At 38.0% G+C, this 22,362-nt stretch overlaps 3 protein-coding genes across 3 annotated transcripts in view; all 3 read left to right on the forward strand.

The window, feature by feature from the left end:
• The window catches only part of LOC100536671 (uncharacterized), a 6,209-nt gene extending 1,707 nt beyond the window's left edge, over positions 1–4,502 (forward strand). Inside the window, exons 2-6 of the mRNA XM_003197735.7 lie at positions 542–736; positions 1,192–1,899; positions 3,826–3,886; positions 4,026–4,058; positions 4,157–4,502. Of these exons, the coding sequence (XP_003197783.1) occupies positions 556–736; positions 1,192–1,899; positions 3,826–3,886; positions 4,026–4,058; positions 4,157–4,226 (1,053 nt within the window). The 5' untranslated portion in view covers positions 542–555 and the 3' untranslated portion in view covers positions 4,227–4,502. The remainder of the gene's footprint in view (positions 1–541; positions 737–1,191; positions 1,900–3,825; positions 3,887–4,025; positions 4,059–4,156) is intronic.
• A 2,630-nt stretch (positions 4,503–7,132) lies between these two features.
• Positions 7,133–15,805, forward strand: LOC100536618 (lysozyme C-2-like). The gene is made up of 6 exons (XM_017354378.4): positions 7,133–7,626; positions 8,665–8,864; positions 10,607–10,801; positions 10,886–10,946; positions 13,018–13,068; positions 13,820–15,805. Exons 2-6 carry the CDS (start codon positions 8,684–8,686, stop codon positions 14,010–14,012), a joined length of 681 nt encoding a protein of 226 aa, XP_017209867.1. The 5' UTR covers positions 7,133–7,626; positions 8,665–8,683; the 3' UTR covers positions 14,013–15,805.
• Positions 15,806–20,549: 4,744 nt separating this feature from the next.
• Positions 20,550–22,306, forward strand: LOC141383433 (uncharacterized). Its single transcript, XM_073949252.1, has 2 exons — positions 20,550–20,618; positions 20,859–22,306. The coding sequence occupies exon 2, from the start codon at positions 20,868–20,870 to the stop codon at positions 22,131–22,133; it is 1,266 nt and encodes a 421-aa protein (XP_073805353.1). The 5' UTR covers positions 20,550–20,618; positions 20,859–20,867; the 3' UTR covers positions 22,134–22,306.
• The last annotated feature ends 56 nt before the right edge of the window (positions 22,307–22,362 follow it).

The raw sequence follows: 22,362 nt of genomic DNA on the forward strand, positions 1-22,362 counted from the left end.
ATTTCCTGAATCTGTTAAACATCATTTAGGAAATATTTAAAAAAGAAAAAAATAATCAAAGGGGGGCGAATAATTTTGACTTCAACTGTATACAGTAATTAAATACAATCCTTTAGCTCCTGGTCAGCTATAATCCAGACTCAATATTGCGTCTCTTCCAACTATTGCAAATGCACACATTGTGATATCGATGCTGAAACAAAATATTATGCAGACCTTATAACTATGAATCATAAATTTAGAGTAACTGTTGTTACTGTATAAATGTCTAATTCTCCAAGGCACACTGTAAAAAAAAAAAAACAATTGCTGAGATAAGTTTCTTTGTTGAATCCAGTTTAATTTTCTAGTCATCCTAACTTACATCAATGAACCTGGCAAAAAAACATTTCGTTAAACTTTGTACAACTAAACATCAAAATAGTTGAAACCTGATTATGTTATTAATAAAAGTTTGACATATATTTTAAGCGCAGCTATTAATGTGTAAACTCCACCATTAAAAAAAAAAATCACTTAATATTTGATATTTAATCTCCAGATTTCTGAGTGGACATGAAGAGCATAACCCCGGTGAAGATGCTCTCTGCATGTGCTCTGATCCTGCTGGCGTTCAGTGTGACCGACGGACTCATCATGACTAAATGTGAGCTGAAGGCCAAACTGGACGCCGCTCAGTTCCAGCAGATCATGGCCAATGGACAGAAGATCCCTGTCAACAATCTCATCGCCAGGCGTGAGTTCTTATTTATTTTTTAAATGTGCAAACATTAAGCAGGATGACAGTGGCTCAGCGATTAGCACTGTGGCCTCACAGCAAGAAGGTTGCTAGTTCAAGTCCCAGCTGGGTCAGTAGGCATTTCTGTGTAGAGTTTGCATGTTCTCCCCGTGTTGGCGTGGGTTTCCTCCAGATGCTCCGATTTCCCTCACTGTCTAGACACATGCGCTATAGGGGAATTGACTTAATTGGTTGTAGTGTATGAGTGTGTGTGTGAATGTGAGTGAGTTTAGGTGTTTCCCAGTACTGGGTTGCAGCTGGAAGGGCATCTGCTGCATAAAACATAAGCTGGAATAGTTGGCGGTTCGTTCCGCTGTGCGACCCCTGATAATCTAAAAGTTATCTGCTCCCTGTTTATCATCACCTTCACCCTCTTTAACACCAGATTCTTCCATCTTCCCTCTCTGAGACAGTGGTCTGCATGGCCAACAGCACAGCCTTCAACACCAGCTCCGTCAAAGTGATCGCACTCAACAGTAAACAGAAGAGATCAGCTCCGAACCCAGCAAAACCTCCAGCTCAAGGCCCAGCACATGCTGTAGCTCAGAATACATCCAGAGATCCACCACACAATGCATCTGAAGCTCCAGCTCATGATTCTGAAGCTCCACCACACAATGCATCTAAAGATCCACATCACAATGCATCTAATGCTCAACCTCATAATGCATCTAAAGCTCCACCTCGTGCACCAGCATCCAAAGCTCCACCTCGTGCACCAGCATCCAAAGCTTCACCTCGTGCACCAGCATCCAAAGCTCCACCTCGTGCACCAGCATCCAAAGCTCCACCTCGTGCACCAGCATCCAAAGCTCCACCTCGTGCACCAGAATCCAAAGCTCCACCTCGTGCACCAGCATCCAAAGCTCCACCTCAGGGTGCGCATAAGGCTGTAATTCACGATGCATCCAAAGCTCCACCATCTCGAGTTCCACCTCAAGTTCCAACAGGACGAAACCCGGAAGGCCCCACCAAAGCTCCCCATAGCTACGGCAATGAGACGCAGTATCCACAGCCCAAAGCTATGGAGCGTCTCTATGGAGTGTTTCAGCTCAGTGATCAGCTGGCCTGCGTCTCCGGCATGGTGCCATCACTCAACATCTGCAACATGAACTGCAACGGTGAGTTTGAGAGATAAAAAGGCACATCAAATATCATTTATAAAATGCGCATTTATTGTAGCACACTTCATTTTGTCATCAGCAGAGTACATGCATACTGTGTGCACAATGCCTAAGGGTGCTCTCACACCGGCCTTATTTGGTTCGATTGAATCGCACTAGAGTTCATTTTCCCTTTTGGTGCGGTTCGTTTGGGCAGGTGAGAATGCAGCAATCGTACTCGAGCGCACACCAAATAAGCGTACCGAGACCTGCTTGAAGAGGTGGTCTCGGTACGCTTTCAAACAAACCCTGGAGCGGTTTGTTTGTGGTGAGAATAGGATCCGTACAAAAACAGGTCCAACCGCAAAAGTACTGCGCCTTTTGGACTAATCCAGCTGCCGTAGGCCGATGCGCTGTGCATTATGGGATATGGAGAAAAAATATTTGTTGACAGCGCTTTACCAACAGAGAGAGAGAGAGAGAGGAGAAAACGTTACCTGATGGATTGTTGGTAATATTTCCGCAAAATGACCATGTGGCAGTTTAGCTAAATTAATTCACGTCTCCTCCTGAAGTGACGAGCGATGCATTAAAACACTGTTGTCCAGCCGCAGCCGCGCTTCATTCTCGAAATGTAAAGTTTGTCAAGCTCCTCTTCTTCGCGCGCCGGCTGAAGACTCACCTCCGTGTGGAGGGCTTTCCCGCCGCAACCAGGTTTTCCGCTTAGCTTCGTGACGGGGCGAGAATGCGGTGAAATCCGAAAACACATTCAAAAAATCGGACAAGGGCTTTTGCTTTTCTTTTCTGGACAGCTTTTGTAAATTGTCGCTTGGGTTTAGGGAAGGAGGAAGAGGAGAGTTTTCTGGGTCGGCCGATTGGCTGGCCGCCCAGTCGATCGTTCAGTCATTCAGTCAGTCAGTCGGTCGCTCGACAGCAGCCTCCGGCAGCTTTTAACGCGAGAACAGCGCGGGCACAAACGGCGCGTGCTCCCAAGAGGCATTCGAGACGAGAAAAAGTGCGCATAGCGGCCTCTCGCTGATTCACGAAAAAAAAAACTGCACAAATACGTACCTCCAGGAATGTATTTCGCGGTCTCCAGAAACATCCGCGGGGCTACGTTTCTACAATGAGCCTGGGTTAAATATAGCACATATGAGATAAAGGATGTCTGTACATAATAACCGGCTATGATCCATAACTGAATCAATACCGAATTGTCCTCATCTGCATCGCGGTGGAGCGAAGAAACAATTAATTTTGACACCCCTAGTGGATAGGGTGGGGGAATCACAGTCGCAACTATTCTGTCGTCAAGGTCGCCTCTATAGACATGCCGGCTTTTCAATTACCAATCAATCAACATTATCGCCACCCACCACCCCTCTTCACTGATTGACTGATTGACACCCTCCCCTCCCCTTCACTTGACGATGGCCAACCACATCACCTCAACTTACGGATTGTCCCTTGCCACCCCCCAACCCTTCATCTTAACATTCGCCACCATTCTAGACCCCCGTCCCCGCCGCAATTCATTTACTGATCGCTAAAGTGTTCTGAGGTTTAATATCTGTCTAAGGCAAAATTACGTTTCCAGTCCGCCCCTGTCTCACATAGTGCAGTTTCGTCAGAGTTCACCAAGTTTAAACTTTGAAATGCAGCAACATGTGAAATATGTGGCAGAAGCTTGCGTTCCGGTCTGTCTCAGTTGCATGTGTATGAATGAAAGTCTATTGTCATCCCAATCGTGAAATAGCCGTCAAAGCTCATTTGCAAAACGATTCCCTGTTTCAAAGTTTTCAAAACATGCTAGGGACACCTGCTGGTCAACCCATGTAAATGCAACAAAAATTGAAAATCATGCATTAAAAATGGCCTTTTACAATAAAATATATCACTAAGCACGTTTTGAATTATATATTCCTTTTTATTTTTGCACAAAAGCTTTGCTTGATGATGACCTCACCAATGACATCGCCTGCTTGAAGACCCTGATGAACAGCATGTAAGTATACACAAAGGAGTGTATTAAATTAAATCAAGATTTGTTCCTCTATGCTACATTGGTATGGTACACACAAATTTACAATTTGATAGCAAAATAATATTAAGAAATAATTATAACATACTTAATTTCTTAACAGGAATGCCAAAGTCAATCCTACCAGCCTTAAGATGTAAGTGGAAAATGAAATTATTTGAATGACCTTTAATATAAAATTAAACAATAATATTCAATGAATTCAGGTTCACACGAGTGTTTTCTGTGTTCCAGTGCGAATATGCTGTTGGCGAAGGAGTGTCGCTCTGTCGTTCCATCCAAGATATTCGCAAACTGTGCTTAAAACAGACGATCAGACTGACTTTGGCTGAATTAATCAGAAACACAGCAGTCTGATGTTTTCATTGGCCTTTGACTGAATGCTAATGAGGTCATTATGATGGTGGCGGGAACTTTAAACAACTATTAATAGGGGTAGTTTGTACATGCTTTAGTTTGATGCTGTTATACTGTTTCAGTAGTAATATTGTAACTGATACCGTTTTAAACTTCTGTATGCCACTTGGATTTTTAAAGATCAGCACTTTATTATACGATGCAATGAAAACTGGAGCACTCAGTGTTGTCATTTTCTTATTATATTAAAGCAAAAAGGTTAAAAAAATGTCATACATTCATGATGAAGCTGATTTAAGGATTGTTTAAAGGGGCTATATCAAAATTTGTATGTATTCATGGCTTTTTATTGGAATTTTAAACATATACATAAAGGAAAATGGGGTAAAATTAAGGTAAGATTTCGTTATGATAAGGAGACATGAGGCAAACATACAGCAAAAGCATTTACCAATTTCAGGATGTTTCCTTTCAATTTAAGTTGATAATGAATTATGACAAAGTGGTTTAAAGACATGACTTCAAAGTGACGATGCAAAAATCAAACGACTAATCTTTAAACTTAAAACATGACGTGAAACTACAACATGAACCTGAAACATGACATTCAGCAAACTGCAGGTTACACATAGCAAAGCTAGACCAGGAAAGAAATAAAACATGAGGGGTTTGTTTAAAAAACAAATGGAGATCACATGACAAGAAACCACCAATGAGAAATGAGACACATAATTAAGGACAACATGGCAAGAAACAGGAAGCACCGAACTAAACTACAAAACAAAGGAAGAAGGTGCTAAAGATAAATTAATCGACATTAATCCAAACCACGAGAAATTTCAAAGACAGTTTACTTCTTTTAAAACTAATTCAAGAGTTCACACTCAGCTCATGTTTTTTTAAAAGCTTGTTTGGCGTGCTGTTACGGGAGAGAGCCCTGAGCTCAACGGATCCTCGAGTCCAGGGCTTCCTCTCTTAGTGGGGCGAGGGGAGATTGAGCTCAGGTGGAAAACACGCAAACTCCGCACAAAAACACCAGATGGTCCAGCAAGGAGCTGGAGCCATTGGTATTCTTGCTGTGAGGCAATAGTGCTAGTCACTGGGCCACCGTGCCACCCATTCTGGATAAAGGTGGAAGAAGGGGAGGAGGGGGTTTCTTCCAGACGAAGATAGTTGTAGAAAGGAAATGAGGGTATATATAGAAACTGGTATATATAGAAACTTAGGATCCTTTGATTGGAGGATTGTGGCTAATAGGGCTAATATGGGCCAGCTGGGTTAATTAGTTTAATATTAAACTTCACTTAAAATACATTATTTATTTAAGTAAATACTGGGTGTCAACTTACACATTCAATGTTTTTTCACTACACTTTTAGACGCACTCGCAAACTTCCCTTCCCTTGTTCCCTATGGGGAATCCTTCATAAACACTTCAGTGAGAGAAGTGAACTGAGGGAAGTTTACACTAACATACCCCTTGATTTTGACCCAAATCAGAATTTTCCAACAGGCTATACTAGAATAATAAATGCAAAAAGCACCCAAATCTGTTATCTACAAAACTGTCTTAGACTTATAAATGTTTTATTCCCCCTCCATTTGTGCTTTTGGTTCACCTTTAATTAAAATATCAACGGTATTGTGATAATCAAGTCTGAATTTGAAGAGTTCAGATGCAAAAAGCGGCTAAAAATGAACATTTCTTCTAAAATGAGCGTTTTTTTCTCAGGCTGTCATGTGTATGGCAATCAGGGCTTGACGTTAACACCCACCAGCCTCCCAAATGCTGGTTTTCAGCTGTTGCAGGTTAGACAGACACCCCCACTTTGGCTGGTTGAAAATAATTTTTAAATAGCCAGAGCTGCCGCGTCACTAAAGATTAGAATTTTATCTGGGACCCTTAGCCTGGACAAACTACTGTGTATAGTTTTAGATACATGAGAGTAATCTTAATATATGTCAGTTGTTTTTAAGAACATTTTTGTTGAATAAAAAGTGCATGTACACAGCTATATTTAGCTTGTTTTGACATATCTTTTTTTTATTATTTTGTGGCAGGGAAATAATTAGTTTAGTGTCGCCAGAAAAAGAAATAGTAAATCCTTAGTGTTGAGCCCTTAAAAAGTCATGTGAAATAAAAAAAGCAGGCATGTGGACATAACACATAATTAAAATCAAGTAATTTGAGCATGCCAAGTCAAATCTATACATTTTAAATATCTTTTCCCAACAACAAAAGTGTGGCTAGTGGAAATGGCGAGTAACGTTGGAAAACTACTAGCCACAGTGGCTGGTGATCAAAAATGTTAATGTCAAGCCCTGATGGCAATGAATATGTTGTTTTAACTGCCTTAAAAGTGAAATAAATGAATGTAAACATAAGAGACTTACAAAAATGTTTATTTTAGAAGATAATTGACAATGACATTTAGAGGTTTTTGCATCTGAACTCTTCATTTGTTTTGTTTTTTCTCAATAATGCATAAATATTGCGTAAATATTTAACAGAAACGAACTACAGTGCTAACAAGTCCTTAAAGGTACATATTAATATCCAAAAAGTACAAATGTGTACCTCATAGTACTTTAAAAGGTAAAAAAGTGAACCTTAAAAGGTACAAAAGGGTACCCAAAAGGTACTAATGTCCACCTGTATGGTACAAAAGTTTACCTTTTAAAAAAAGGTACTGGCCCAGTGACAGAATTTGTACCTTTATTTCTGAGAGTGACATTGCAGAAATCAGAGTCTATTTGGAACTGCTTTTAATGTATAATTCTTAATGAGAGAATTAAATTAGGTTTGAAAATAATTCTCGACTATAACTGCTGAGTTTCAGGTGTTTAAATGACAGTGCCATGCCCGAAAAGTACTTTTTCCACAGAAGCATTAAGTCTTTACAAGAAACTGTCAACAGATCCACCCAAATAAACGACAGTGGGGATTTAAAGCTTTAAAGAGTGACTTTTGACCTCTATTATTATACTGTACTGTATGTCTGCTGCAGTCGTGATATCCTTGTCATTTCAGTTACTATAAAAATAAAAATATTTGCATACACACAAGCTTAAACGATTTAAAAGATTGTGAATTTCTACTGAATGTTTTCAGCCTCATGTAGTTTGGGTGGAAGAAAAGCTTGGGAGGAACCAAAACTCACCAGGTCGTAATTTTCTGGACAAAATGAGGACACACACAAAAAAACGATTAATCTTAGTGTTAATTGTGAGGTGAATCAGCAGCACGGGTGGAGCTGCAGGTGGAGGCGACTGGAACATATAAAAGTCAGACAATAAAGACTGAGGAACATCTGAAGACTTTCACTCATCTGCTTCTCCGACAGCTGGTAAGATTTATTTTGCAACATTTTTGGGAAGAATTTCCCCGCCTAAATATATTAAATATTATAAGTTTAATATTATAAATATATCATTTACATTATTTTTATATATTATAAATTTATTGGGATCATTCACATATTTTTGGAAAAAGCCTCTAATGCTCACCCGGGATGCATTTGTTCGATCAAACATATCATTTAAAGAGTTCACACTTAGCTAATGATTATAAGCAAGTTTGGCATGCTGTGCCGGGAGAGAGCCCTGAGCCCAAAAGCTCCTTGAGCTCTGGGCTCCCTCCCGTTTGCAGGGCGAGAGGGGAGCTTTGAGCTCAGGTAGATCTCGACAACTCCCCCCTTGATAAGAGCTGATGACTAAAATAATTGCTATGCAGAGATATGATGCAGGATGAGAGTTTGACTGAAGTGCTAGATTTAGATTGATCAGTTCACTTGTTGTGCATGTTTTTAGAATTTGGGAGAAAACCGGAGAACCCGGGCAAAACCCACGCGAGCATGGGAAGAACAAACTACGCACAGAAACGACCACCAGCCTGTTAAAACTGGTGACGTTCTTGATGTGAGGCAACAGTGCTAACCACAGGGCCACCGTGCCGCCCTATGAAGGGAAAGGTGGTGAAGTAGGGATGGAAGGGGGGATTCTTCAAATCGAAGATGACTGTAGTGAGAAACTCTGGCTCCTTATAGTGGGTTAGGACTGGCCTGATTGGTGGTTCATACATAGCTAATGCAGTACCAGCCGTGTTAAATCATAATCACATGATCCTCTCGAAATTAGTTTATAAATAAACTTTACTTAAAATAACAGTTTTAAATAAATAAATATTGCTAGTAACAACTATCAAGAACGAATCGTTCTGTTTAACCAGTCCTTATAAGTGAACTGTTCGAACCAGTTCACCAAATTGAACTAATTCGTTTGAAACATTTTAAGTTTTTACTGCAAATGTCACATCTATGACGCTGGAATTGCTCATTACTCAAACACACACACACACACAGCTAACCTAATAAATGCATCTTCAGTTCTCCATCAGATCAGAAAATGAAGAGCGCTCTCTCAGTGAAGATGCTGTGTGCGCTTGCTCTGCTTCTGCTGGTGTTCAGAGCGACTGAAGCACGGATCGTGAGTAAATGTGAGCTGAAGGAGAGGCTGGAAGCGGCTCAGATCAAGGTCATTAGAGCCATGGGGGACAAAATGACTGTGGGGGAGCTCATCTCTAGACGTGAGTTTACTTCCTTCTGGATTCAAATTCAGGATGTCATAGGATTAACATTTTCTTGTGATTAATTGCTGAAGCTTTTATTACAGTAGTGTTATGATACTGAGGTAAGCTGCAAAAAAGCAACAGGTATAATAACAAAAACTACTGGTTGTAGTGAATATTGATGTTCGAAGTTAACAAATGTTTCACTGTTACTTGCAAAAGGATTATAATGTACAACATGTGACGGTCTAAATAAGGTCTCATTAGTAAACGTAAGATAATGGATTCAAACCAACAGTGTGAAACAGACAGATTTAATAGTTTCTATTTAATAGTTTATAAACTATATTTATGTTTATAATATAGCAGAATATTATTAGCTATTAACTCTGTTTAATAACATAAATACAACTTGTATTCAGATTATGACTACAGTTTTGATGTGTTTTTAGGCATTAGCTAAGAAATGAACATCTGCTAAGATTAATAAAAGTGTTTATAGTATTCATCGTGAGTTATTAAACTCATAATGAAAACTACAAATGCTTATACTAATCTTCGCTAATGTTCATTTGTTCATATTAAGCTCATTGGAAATATGTTCCCAGTGGTGTCAGGATTCTGCCACTTCGGTCTTGTTAGTTCTTGTTTTGGTGGCCAGACACTAGTCCTGTCTTGTCTTGTGTGTTGTGCTCAGCTACAGTTTTCTCGGGTCGAGCACTCTTATCTTGTTCTTGTCTGTCTTTATCTTTTGTAAGAGCAATACCGTTTACTATTGGAGCCTTATTCCACATGTATTATCGAACAATAATATCGTAATTCGACTTCTCATCAATTAGAAATGATAAGACAGGAGGTTTTGAATATCAGAAAATAGACTTTATTCTCCCTAATAAAGCAGAGAAAGAGCAGAGCAGACCCCAGAGCATTCTCCTTCTGCTCCTTCTAAAGTCTCTGTGTTTTTTACAATCTTTATACAGGTTATTTGACACACCCCTAGGTGTCTCATTTGAACTTTTAACCATTTTAGGATAGATTTTTACTCTAGGTGGCCCTGTTATTCTTGGCTCTCAGCCCACTAGCTCATGTCAACAGAGATGTTACAGGTCTATGTCAGCAAAGTATAGATGCAACTTATGCAAAGGAACTAAGTGTTTACATACATTGTCATGATAGCATAATCACTTGATAATGCGTTACTCATTCTAACTTCTGACACATATAGCTTCATACAAGTATTTAACATAAATGATCAGTGCTTTATATATTCAGTTATTCTACACAATCAGTCACTCAGCCTTCTCCTAGTGTTGCTCCTGTGCAGGCATACTCATCTTACACTGTATTTTTAACAAACGCTGGCATGTTTGCTGCAAACACTCCACACATTTTGAGAAGAGAAAATTAACTGCTTTACACTTAGAAAATACTTCACACTGAGAGAATAGAAATCTTCTTCAATAACCCTACAAATAGCGACAGAATTGTTCAAATCAATATTTCAGCTTAATAGGCCAGATTATTAAGCAAATTAACCAATTAAATCTTCAAGCATTCAGTGATGTTATGAACACCACTGCAAATATAATGTGATCATTCATGAAAAACACTTTAAAATGTTGTTTAAACAATAAATATTGAGGTATTTTGATGTGCATGTTCATGATCACGATTGTATTACTAAAAAACTACATATGTGTCTAGTACAGATTAATGGTCAATCCATCTGTTTTTTCTTGTTCTCCTTCATTCTGATGCAGTTGTCTGCAAAGCCAGTGGCACGGGCTTCAACACCAGCTTGGTTGAAACCATCATCGCCAACTCGAACCCTTTGAATATCTTCTCCACCCGCCGTCTAGTCTGGCGTCTGTATGGCTTGTTTCAGCTCAGTGATCAGTGGGCCTGTGATTCAGGCTTGACACCGTCGCTCAATGTCTGCAACATCAGCTGCTCTGGTGAGATCCCGTATTAAAATGATCAACTCTAGTTAAACGTAGTTGAATGAGGTTTTGATTTTTTTTTTCTCTTTTCTTCAAAAGACTTAATCGATGATGACGTCACCGATGACATCGCCTGCTTGAAGACCGTGATCAACAGCATGTAAGAAAACACACTAAGTTTGAAATAAGGCTGTGTGATATTTAGAATTGACAGTAATATTTTTAGAAATTGTCGTTTTGGTGAGTTTGTCACTCACTTTGCCAGAAAAAAAGTGAACAAAAACCCATCTGGAGAGTTCAAAAGCATTAATGTTGTGGGAAAGCCTTTTAGAATGCATTTATACAGCATATTATTTAAGTTAAGATAGAAAAACGTATCCTTGTATTGGGTTGTTTTTATTATATTTGTAACATATATTTAAGTTACATCACACAAGCAAGATTGATTTCATGGATGGGGCAACCATTACTGCATCCAAAATGGTGAAAAGCCTTGGAGTAACGATTGATGACCAACTAAACTTCTCTGACCACATTTCTAGAACTGCTCGATCGTGCAGATTCGCACTCTATAACATCAGAAAGATCAGACCCTTCTTATCTGAACATGCAGCTCAACTCCTTGTTCAAGCTCTTGTTCTCTCCAAACTGAATTACTGCAACTCTCTACTAGCGGGGCTTCCAGCTAACTCTTTCAAGCCTCTTCAGCTGCTCCAGAACGCAGCAGCACGAGTGGTCTTCAATGAACCTAAAAGAGCACATGTCACTCCACTACTCATCCGTTTGCACTGGCTGCCAGTTGCTGCTCGCATCAAATTCAAAGCTCTGATTGCTGGCTGCCTCCCTTCTTATCTGCTCTCACTTCTGCAGATTTATGTGCCCTCCAGAAACTTACGTTCTGTGAATGAACGTCGCCTCGTGGTTCCATCCCAAAGAGGGAAGAAATAATAATACTAATACTTTCCTTCTTAGACTTTACAGACCTGAAACTTGCCTACAGCACTTATTTATTGTTGCTCTTATAGTTGTGTAAATTGCTTCCTTGTCCTCATTTGTAAGTCGCTTTGGATAAAAGCGTCTGCTAAATGACTAAATGTAAATGATTTAACAAGAAATTATTATTTGAGCTAAATTGTAGCTCAAATATTTTTTCTTGTTTCGTCAATAAAAATAATTTGTAAAAAAAGCCAAAAACGTTTTTAAGTAAATGAAGAAGGAATCAATTAGTCATTAGCTGCGTCCCAAATGGAACACTATGCACTCTTGCACTATGTACTTATGCACTTACACATTCAACAGGATAGTATATGTATGTAGTGTCGTCCCAAATGGCGCACTAATGTTTTTTTACTAAACGGAAATTCAAACCGTTTCTCTAATGACGTTTGACGGTTCCCAAATCAGTGAAATAAATGAGCAAACGATCAGATAATACCTGCCGTGAGTATAACCACATTCACTATCGGGAGGCGCTATAATCACTCTCGTAGGAGAATTTTGCTATCACCATCCAAAATAAATAAAGTTATCCAACATGTGCGGCCGATAGCTTCGCCTATTCTGCAATGTGAGCAAAACTGCGATCGTTGAGTGCGTGAAGTGTCCAACATTACACACTTCGTTTTACCGGCTGAATGAGTGCATCATCCGAGTAATTAAAGTGCTCTTATTATTTTTAGAGTTTTCAGTGTGAACACACTACTTACACTATTTATACTACAAAATGGCGTAGAATGCTGCACAAGTATGCGATTTGGGACACAGCTATTGATTAATTTAATCTGCTTTGAAAGCTTTTTGAATGAAGGATTCAGTGAATCACTCATTAAGACAATGTGTTGTCTCCACCTACTGGCAGTTAGTATCATATTAATTATATATCTATGAGGGAATACCTGGCAAGATCTGCACAAAAGCATAAAAACACAATATTGTTTTACTATTATTTATAATAATGATATAAAATATTAAGATAATTTCTTAATCCAGTTTTGGCACAATTTTTTACTCTGCAACTGCTAGGTTTGAGAAAAAGTGAAATTTTAAAGAGCATTTAGAATTGTTTTTTTTTTTTGTAAAACCCATTTACGAAAATCTTGGCTGGCAAGAGCGCATGGAAAAGGAATGTAAAATCACCAAGGTGATAAAACTATATAGTTTATAATAAAATATGCAGAGTTTACCAAAGTAATTAAATAAATGACTGTATTACATGCCATCTGTCTTCACAGCAAACCTCGACCCAAACAGAAGCCCAATGAAATAACTCTTCCTATTACAACGTAAGTTCAAATTTATTATTTTTATTGTCTTAATGTTTGTTATTTTTCTGTTCAGAAGAGAAACCTGTACACTGTGCCATGTATTGATGTATGTGTCTTTTTGGCATTAAATTGACAGAATAGAAAATTAAGTAAATAAATAAATAAAAAAAACAAATAATAATTAGTTTCATTTCAAGTAGGAATTCTATACACAGTTAAAGAATTATTAGTCCCCTTTAATTTTTTTTCTTTTTTAAATATTTTGCAAATTATGTTTAACAGAGCAAAAGAACTTTCACAGTATGTCTAATAATATTTTTTCTTCTGGAGAAAGTCTGATTTGTTTTATTTCGGCTAGAATAAAAGAGGTTTTTAAATTTATTAAATTTTTTTTAATTTTATGGTCAAAATTATTAGCCCCTTTAGGCAACATATTTTTTCGATAGTAAAATAATTAATTAATTAATTAATTAATAATTAATTACCCTAACCTGCCTAGTTAACCTAATTAAGCCTTTAAATGTCACTTTAAGCTAAATACTAGTATCTTAAAAATATCTAGTATGATATTTTTTACTGTCATCATGGTAAAGATAAAATAAATCAGTTATTAGAAATCTGCTATTTAAGCTATTATGTTTAGAAATGTGTTGAGAAATTATTCTCTCTGTTAAACAGAAACTGGGGATAAAAATAAATTGGGGGCTTATAATTCTGACTTGATCTGTTTATATCAATAAAGAATGAATATGGATCTTCTATTTTACAGATTGAGCACTATATTGATGAGGGCGTGTCACTTCATTGTTGCCTCTGAGTATTTCTCTGAGTGTCTGACTCCAACATCACCGGTGATCACAACATCGATGATAAATGCAACATTACCAGTGACCACAACATCACCACAGACCGCAACATCACTTATGAATGCAACACTGCAAGGGAATGGAACAACAGCATGATTAACCCTGACACTACAGAATCGACATGCTATCTTACTACAAATACATAACACCGCATCTGATTGCCGGATTATTACTGTTGCTTTAAGAACACAATATTCCAATAATTCCATGGCAACAGCCTGCTATCTCTGTCACTTTTGAAAGCACATTAATTCATTGTTCTCATGGCAACAGCGTTTAATTTGTTACTTTAAAAACACAACATTCCAATGATTTCATGGCAACCGCCTTCGATTTCAGTCACTTCATTGTTCTCGTTATAACAACACTCATGCTACTTTTAAAAATGTAACATTCCATTTGATTTGATTTGATTTAATTTATTTATTTTCGATCAAAAATATCATACATAAAATATCATCAACAAAAAATACATTTCAACATGGTCGAAAATGGAGTGTTATGAAGCACAAGCTTATTATTTTCCCACCCCATTACCACATACTTCATTCGTCTATTACTTAAACTTATTTCTTCTTTTACACATCTGTTTTTTTACATGATGCATATTTTATCCTTTTGGCATCTTTGACATATTATATGTTTAAATCCATTTGTATCTTTACATTTTGTAACAGATCCAAAGAAAAAAAAAAAACATAATCCTGCAAATAGCCATTAATTAAAAAGTTTCATTATACCTTTTTTATTTTATCCTTTTTCAATCACATTCATCATTACATTCCTTTAATAATATATATTTATACAACTTTTTAAATTGATTATTATGCTGACATTGTTTGAGAGTCAGACTTTTCCATAAATTCACACCACAGACAGACAGACACAATTTTTTTAAACTTGTCCTTGTTTTCAACCTCCTAAAATGTAGTTCTTCTCTCAGAATATATCCCCCTTGTCTTTCTTCAAAAACTTTTGTATACATTTTGGATGTAATGTGTTCCTAGCTTTAAACATAAACTGCTCTGTTTTAAATGTAACCAAATCATTGAACAGCATGGCAACAGCGTTTAATAGGGTATATGCCGAGCTAGTGCTGTTCCCATGCTGATACACTTCCGGTGAGCTGTTATTGTGAACTTTTTACCATTTTATACGGTTCCTTATACAGCATCGATGTTGTAATGTCATTAAAATACATTCAGTTAAATAAACTTTAGCCTTTATTTAGTTGCTCAAGCGTAAAACGAGACAAAAAGCTGTTTACTCGCACGCGCCCGTCAGAATCGGCAGGCTAATGCAGAATCTCCATTGAATATAATGGGGTAAAATAAATGCTCATATTATAAAGACATGGCAGGGGAAATGTAACTGAATGCAGTGCTTCTTGTACAATCTGAGACCCACTTTAAATCGGATATCACTCAGCTAGTGGAGATCGCTGATTTTTAAAAAAAACAGACCTTAAACCCACCGCATTTTGCATTGGCATTCAATTCGCCGGAAGCGTTTAACCCAGGTTACAGGCAAATTAAAAGTCCTATTAGCATGCTTTGGCATATACCCCATTACTTTGAAAACACAACATTCCAACGATTCCAATGCAACAGCCTTTGCTTTCTGTCACTGTTAAAAGCACAACATTCCATGGTTCTCATGGTAACAGTGTTTATTTTGTTACATTAAAAATATAACATGCCATTGTTTCCATGGCAACAGCCTTTAATTTCTGTCACTTTAAGAACGCAATCTTCTGATTTGTTTCTGATTGTTTCTTTTGGATGGTGATGGGGTCAATATGATGGTGGTGGGACCTGTGTGAGTTTAATAAACACATAAAGCCTCTGAATAAAGGGTGCAGGTGCTTTAATAAACTTTTATTTATTTGACTTGTGTATTATTTGAATTTTATTGCTTTAATATTGCTAATATTTAGAGCCATTTTTAAGGGGAGAAATCAACATTCCCTTCTAAGGTATTGAGGTCACTGTTCTATGAAAATATCCTTTAAAGGAAACCTATTGACAAATACCACTTTTATAAGGGGTTTAACGCAGTTGTGTAGTGCAGATATAGCCAGCCTATAAATGTTACAAATTAATCAATATTATTTTTAAAATCACACTTGACAAAAACAGAACTGCAGAAACACTTTGATTGACATTCTCCCTTTGAACGTGTCATCAGAGAGGGGGAAAGCCCCGCCCCATTAATGACAATCTCTCCCTCATTAGCATAAACTGTCCTAAGTGAGAAGCAGACGTCTGCCATTAGAGTTTAATACCGTACGCAATGAAGATTATGTCAGCAACTAAAAGCATTGTAAATGAGGAGTTTTAGGATGTACAAATGATGATATCCGTGTTTGTGACTCCGCCCTCTTTTGAAAAAGCACAGTCTTATGGGGTGACTTGTTTGCATCTTGTAAAAAAGGGGCATAATAGGGGCCCTTTAAGTTTTAGAAAATGCACAATTCAATGCTGGATTTGCAGAAAAGATTGAAACTAAGATGAGGCAGCGACAACTATACTGGGCCTGCCTGTGATATTTCTCTATGCAAGGATGAGCAGTAAACTGCTTTCTCTGTTATAACAGATCAGTTGATATGCACTTTAAGTGTTTTATTCCTAAATCACCTCAGCATTCTGTGATAGTTCTCTGATATTGTAGTTCTATTTCATCTGAAATATGTAGAATGTCAAATATACATGCAAAAATCAGCCTTTGAAGAACTTTGAAACCTAGATGTTTTAAATCATTTTAATTTGCAGAGCTATTAGGCTTTTACTTCTGAGTTTACAGTTTGTCAGACCTATATTTATGTATTTATTGATGAAAGCTGTCAAAACAGGACAGAAAAAAGCCAGGGTTCAACGCTAAGGATTTTTTCTACAGGCCCAATCGGACTAGTGGTTCAGATTTTTACTTGCCCTGCCAGTATATTCACTAGCCCCACCAAAAAAAAAGTTAATAGCTATTTCTTAGCCACTATTAAAAAAATGTTTCAAAATGTTTGTAAATATAGAATTTAAATATTTACAAAAATGTTAATAAATGTGTAACAGGCCCGGATTGGCTAATCGGGAGGACCGGGAGAATTCCCGGTGGGCCGGTCTATTTTTTGGCCGCGAGGGCTGGTGTCCCTAGCTGCTTGCTCAGCAGTCACACGTTTTTCTTCTATTTATTTTTTTTGACAATAGCTTTACTCTTTTTAATCATTATTTTACCGTAGTGACGCTCTTTTTATTTATTTTCTCGCAGCCCCGTGAGAAAAATGCAGCCTGCAGGTTAACTAACGTTAATGATGATGATGTAATGCAACTATCGACCCCAAACAGCGGCACCTTAGTGAATATAAGAATTTGAATAAAATGAATAATACACCTGCGCAATGAAAATCAAATGATTCACTACATTAATAAATCTGACATAACTTGATCAGAAATCTAAAAATAGGAGAAAAAGATTGAGCCATCAAAAGAAAGTAGTGCTGTGTCTTAAGGGTCGCAAGTCATTAGTTATTTTTTACTCTCACTGTAATAGTGCCAATGTGGTCCAGTGGTAGGCACATTGCATTTCAATGTCGCGGAACCGTAATCGAATCTCCCATGAAATTTTTTTAAATTTTTTCGATTTTATTGTTAAGACATAAAATACTGTTAGGGCTGCTGAACATTTGAATTTCTAAAGCAGCAGTTTGCTTGAAAAAGACGTGATGGTGCCATTAGAAACTGAATTGGAATCAGTCGTGAACTGAGGTGGGCCGCTCTGGCTTGAAACTCCAGGGCTGAAAATGAGTCCCACTCCAGCCCTGATGTGTAATGAGCAAAATTCTAACTGTTTTGAAACAAAAGATGGCTAAAGATCTGCCAAACTGACGGCAAACTGTACAAAAGATCAATTAATTTTTTTTAGTCATGGTGTACCCTCATATATGTCTGCTTCCAAGATGTTAGAAACAAATGTTTTCCTTTGGCATCATCATTTGATGTTACCACCATGTTGCTGTCTCTTCGCTGTACTAATAACATGCTCGCAACATCCAATCAGATAAGAGGAACTGAGAAGGTAGCATTTGAAGGCTTGAAAATACAAACTGTTTCTCAATTCTAAAACTGTACTTGCACGCAATTGACAAATAGTCACAGGCAAATTAAACTTGAGTAACAAGGCAGCAGTGGCTCGATCGGGCCAGTAACGATCCTGTCTACTGTCCTGAGCATCTCACACGCTGTCCTTATTGTTGAGCCCTGAAAACAATGCAATGTATGAAAGTCTGATGGGTGACTATAAAACAACAAGTGATAATGCTGAAATTACAATATGAGAAATGTTGTTTCAGTTTTCCTAAGTGGAATCATTTGTTTGAAATAAGTTTGAAGTTATTCAAATTTGATGGTAGATCTATAATACCACATAATGTGCAGTACTAAGAAAGTTGTGATTTGGTTTTCATGGAACTGAGGGAAACAGCATGTTCTACATATGAAAAGTACAAAACACAATAGTGATTGTGTGCATCTTTTAGACACGTCAGATGAGGCCTCTTTATGTCTGCCGGGATTGGGTGTCTGTTTACATGTTATGTGAGAACTCTAAACTAACCTGCAGAAAAAAGGATATGATGGAAAACAGGATTAGAAGTGCAATGACTTGTCCTGTAATATATATATATATATATATATATATATATATATATATATATATATATATATATATATATATATAAATAAACATGCACATACTCATGGGCCACTTTATTAGGTACGCCGCTCCGACTGCCCATTAACACCAATTTCTTATTAGCCAATAACATAGCAGCAACCCAATGCATTTAGTCATGTAGACATGATCAAGACGATCTGCTGCTGATCAAACTGAGCATCAGAATAGGGGAAGAAAGGGGATTTAGGTGACTTTAAATGTGGCATGGTTGTTAGTGCCAGATGGGTTGATCTGAGTATTTCAGAAACTGCTGATTTACTGGGATTTTCACGCACAACCATCTCTAAAGTTTACAGAGAATAGTCCAACAAAGAGAAAATATCCAGTGAGCGGCAGTTCTGTGAGTGCAAATGCCTTGTTGATGCCAGAGGTCAAAGGAGAATGGCCAGATCACTCGCTACTAATGAGGTCTGCAGAAGAGCATCTCTGAACGCACAACATGTCCAACCTTGAGGCAGATGTGCTACAGCAGCAGAAGACCACACCGGGTGCCACTCCTATCAGTTAAGAACAGGAAACTGAGGCTACAATTCACACAGACTCACCAAAATTAGACAATAAAAGATTGGAAAAACGTTGCCTGGTCTGATGAGTCAAAGCGCGAATTATCTCAGACTGAATTCTTGAACATGACAAAGAATTTACTGTACTCATTGGCCTCCACAGTCACCAGATCTCAATCCAATAGAGCACCTTTGGGATGTGTTGGAATAGGAGTCTCGCATCATGGATGTGAACAAGGCATAAGGTATAAAAACACAAAGAAACAGCTAAATGAGCTGACGAGAAGGGTGAAGACGATAATTTAATCTTTAGGCTTGTTCGACTTCATGCGCTGTGCTGATTTCAACCCAATAAAACACCTTTGTGATGAATGATAGCGGATACGGCATTGTAAGAATACTAAGTTCCACACAATTAGGCTACTTCATGTTATCCCAACACAAGTCGATTAAGTTAACGATTAAGAGAAACTATTAAGATGTCCCCCAAAAAGAATTGAGTTGATTTAACTTATTTTAAACACTCATCCAACGTCAGTGTCTGACCTCTTTAACCCTTTCATCTTTTAATGTTGCCTTACTTCATTTCAAATGACTAAATTGACTGTGCCTGATATTGTGAAAAAATGTGTAGTCTTAATAATTGTAATGCATCATTTTCATTGCTATTATTATCATTATTATTATCTGAATAATGGTTTCCAGTCAGTATAAATTCTTAATGTTGCAAAACTTGTTCCAGCCCTGAACATAAAACAGTGCATTAGGCCACTTAAAGTACGGTTATAATTGTGAGTTACATAAACTGTTAATCAGGTAATCCAAAAAATTGTTTTGCATTGCTTTAAACTTGCTTGACAGAAGTCGGGTCCACCTAACATACTGATCCTCCCAAATTGACAAGACTCAGGATTTAAGGATCTGGAGTGGCAGGAAAATGACCTGAAAGTCCTGAATTGTGGCTGACTGACTCATTCCAACTAGCCAAACTTTGACACCTTGATTTAAATGGGAACTAAATCAGATGCTTATGTTCACGTTAAATCATTTACGTAGAGTCAATCACACTTATGTTACAGACACTAAATATCTCTGAACTTACCTCACAGATACAAGGATATCAAGAAAGCAGAGTACTATCAGAGTACTATTTAAATTCAGGTAAATTCATTACAAAAATACAATTAGCTACATGACAACTGCAAAGAAAAATGTTCTGAAACTCTCCAAAATGGTAGATTAGGGAGGATGAGGATGAAACCTTGGGAGGAACCAAAACCAACTTTTACTTGCTGACACATTTTTTTAAATTTCCAGAATTATCAATAATGGAATGAATCAACAGCACAGGTGCAGCTGCAGGTGGAGGTGATTGTAGGGTATAAAAGTCTGATGGGTGACAGTGGAGAAGGTCAGAAGACTCTTGACATCTGAGGACTCTTGGTCATCTGTATCTTCAACAACAAATCAACTGGTAGGACCTTTAAATAAAGGATTATTTTGTATTGTTTATTGAAATGTGTTTGAATTTGGCTCTACTGATTTTAGATGATGAATAAAATTAACCTAATAACAACCATCTTGATATATTTAATTACAGCTTTTTCCATTGCGTTGTTATTGGTTGTATTTCAAGACATACAATAATTTTACATCAATTCAAATGTGCAACTGTGATGTAGAAAGTTTGTTAAATGAAGTCTTTCATCTCTAGATATCCGAGATGAAGTGTTTTCTTCCAGTGAAGATGCTGGCAGTGTTGACTCTGGTATTTATGGTGTTCAGTTTGTGTGAAGCTCACCGACTGGAAGGTCCACCAATAAAGCTGCCTCCAAGACCTACATTTAAGCCTCCTCATTTCTTAACCACAGCAAAGCCAAACTCTGGATCCACAACATTGATAGTCTGCAATACAGCCTCAAACTCTTCTGCAATCTCAACCACCACCACAAGCCACACGACAGCCTCCACCAAAACCTCAACAGCAGTCTCCAATGGGACCTCCACTACAATCCCCAATGTGACCTCCACATCAATTTCCAATAAGACCTCTACCACAATCCCCAATGGAAGCTCCTGCACAAACCTCAATGCAAACTCCACAACAATCTCCAATGGGACCTCCACAACAATCCCCAATGCAACCTTGACAACAATCCCCAATGGGACTTCCACCACAATGCCCAATGGGACCTTTACAACAATCCACAATCCAACTTCCAAAACAATCCCAAATGGCACATCCCCAATACCCAATGTGACCTCCATCACAATCCCTAATCGGACATCTGTCACAATGCCCAATGCGACCTCCACATCCATCTCCAATAAGACCTCCACCACGATCTCGAGTGAGAACTCCACCACAATCCCCAATGGAAGCTCCAGCCCAATCCCCAATGCAAACTCAACAACAACCCTAAATGGGACCTCAACAATACCCAATACAACCTCCACCACAATCCCCAATCGGACATCTATTACAATTCCCAATGCGACCTCCACATCAATCTCCAATGAAACCTCCACCACAATCCCAAGTGAGAACTTCACCACAATCCCCAATGGAAACTTCAGCCCAATCCCCAATGCAAACTCCACAACAAACCCCAATGGAACTTTCACAATCTCCAATGCAACCTCAACAACAACCCCCAATGGGACCTCCAATACAATTCCCAATGGGACCTCAACAACAATCCCCAATCCAACTTCCACAATAATCCTCAATGGGACCTCAACAATCCCCAATGGGACCTCCACCAAATTCTCCAATCCAACCCCCACCACAATCCCCAATGTAACCTCCACTGCAAGACCCACCACTCAAAGTCAACTAAAACAAGGCGCCCAAAGCCTACCAAAAAGCCTCCAATCAAAAACCCTCATAAGCCCCTTTAAGCTCCACCACAGGCCTTGCTACAGATCCTACATTTTAATCTTCAACCTTACCTCAATAAGGAAAGAGGACTCAAAAATTAATTTATAAATGCTAACAAGTCTTGAACCATAGATTAATCTCTCTGACATCTATTCCAAACGTAAATAAGTTCTGTTTTGGGTTCTACTATGACAACCATACAGTTCAAATATTCAGATTCTGTGGCATGTTTCACTCAGTTACAATAAACATCAAGCAATAATAAAATACTTGCCTTTTCTTTCAAACTTTCTTTCTTTCAAAGGAGTGTTGGTTCAAAATTATGCTTATGAAATGA

This window comes from Danio rerio, chromosome 1 (assembly GCF_049306965.1).
Source record: "Danio rerio strain Tuebingen ecotype United States chromosome 1, GRCz12tu, whole genome shotgun sequence".
Lineage (NCBI taxonomy): Eukaryota > Metazoa > Chordata > Actinopteri > Cypriniformes > Danionidae > Danio > Danio rerio.

Excerpts from the sequence above, each read along its gene's own strand:
- LOC100536618 (XM_017354378.4), top strand. The coding sequence starts at position 8,684 with ATGAAGAGCGCTCTCTCAGTGAAGATGCTGTGTGCGCTTGCTCTGCTT. Across the intron at positions 10,802-10,885 it reads CTGCAACATCAGCTGCTCTG|ACTTAATCGATGATGACGTC; the intron begins GTGAGATCCCGT and ends TTTCTTCAAAAG. Across the intron at positions 13,069-13,819 it reads ATAACTCTTCCTATTACAAC|ATTGAGCACTATATTGATGA; the intron begins GTAAGTTCAAAT and ends TCTATTTTACAG.
- LOC141383433 (XM_073949252.1), top strand. The coding sequence starts at position 20,868 with ATGAAGTGTTTTCTTCCAGTGAAGATGCTGGCAGTGTTGACTCTGGTA.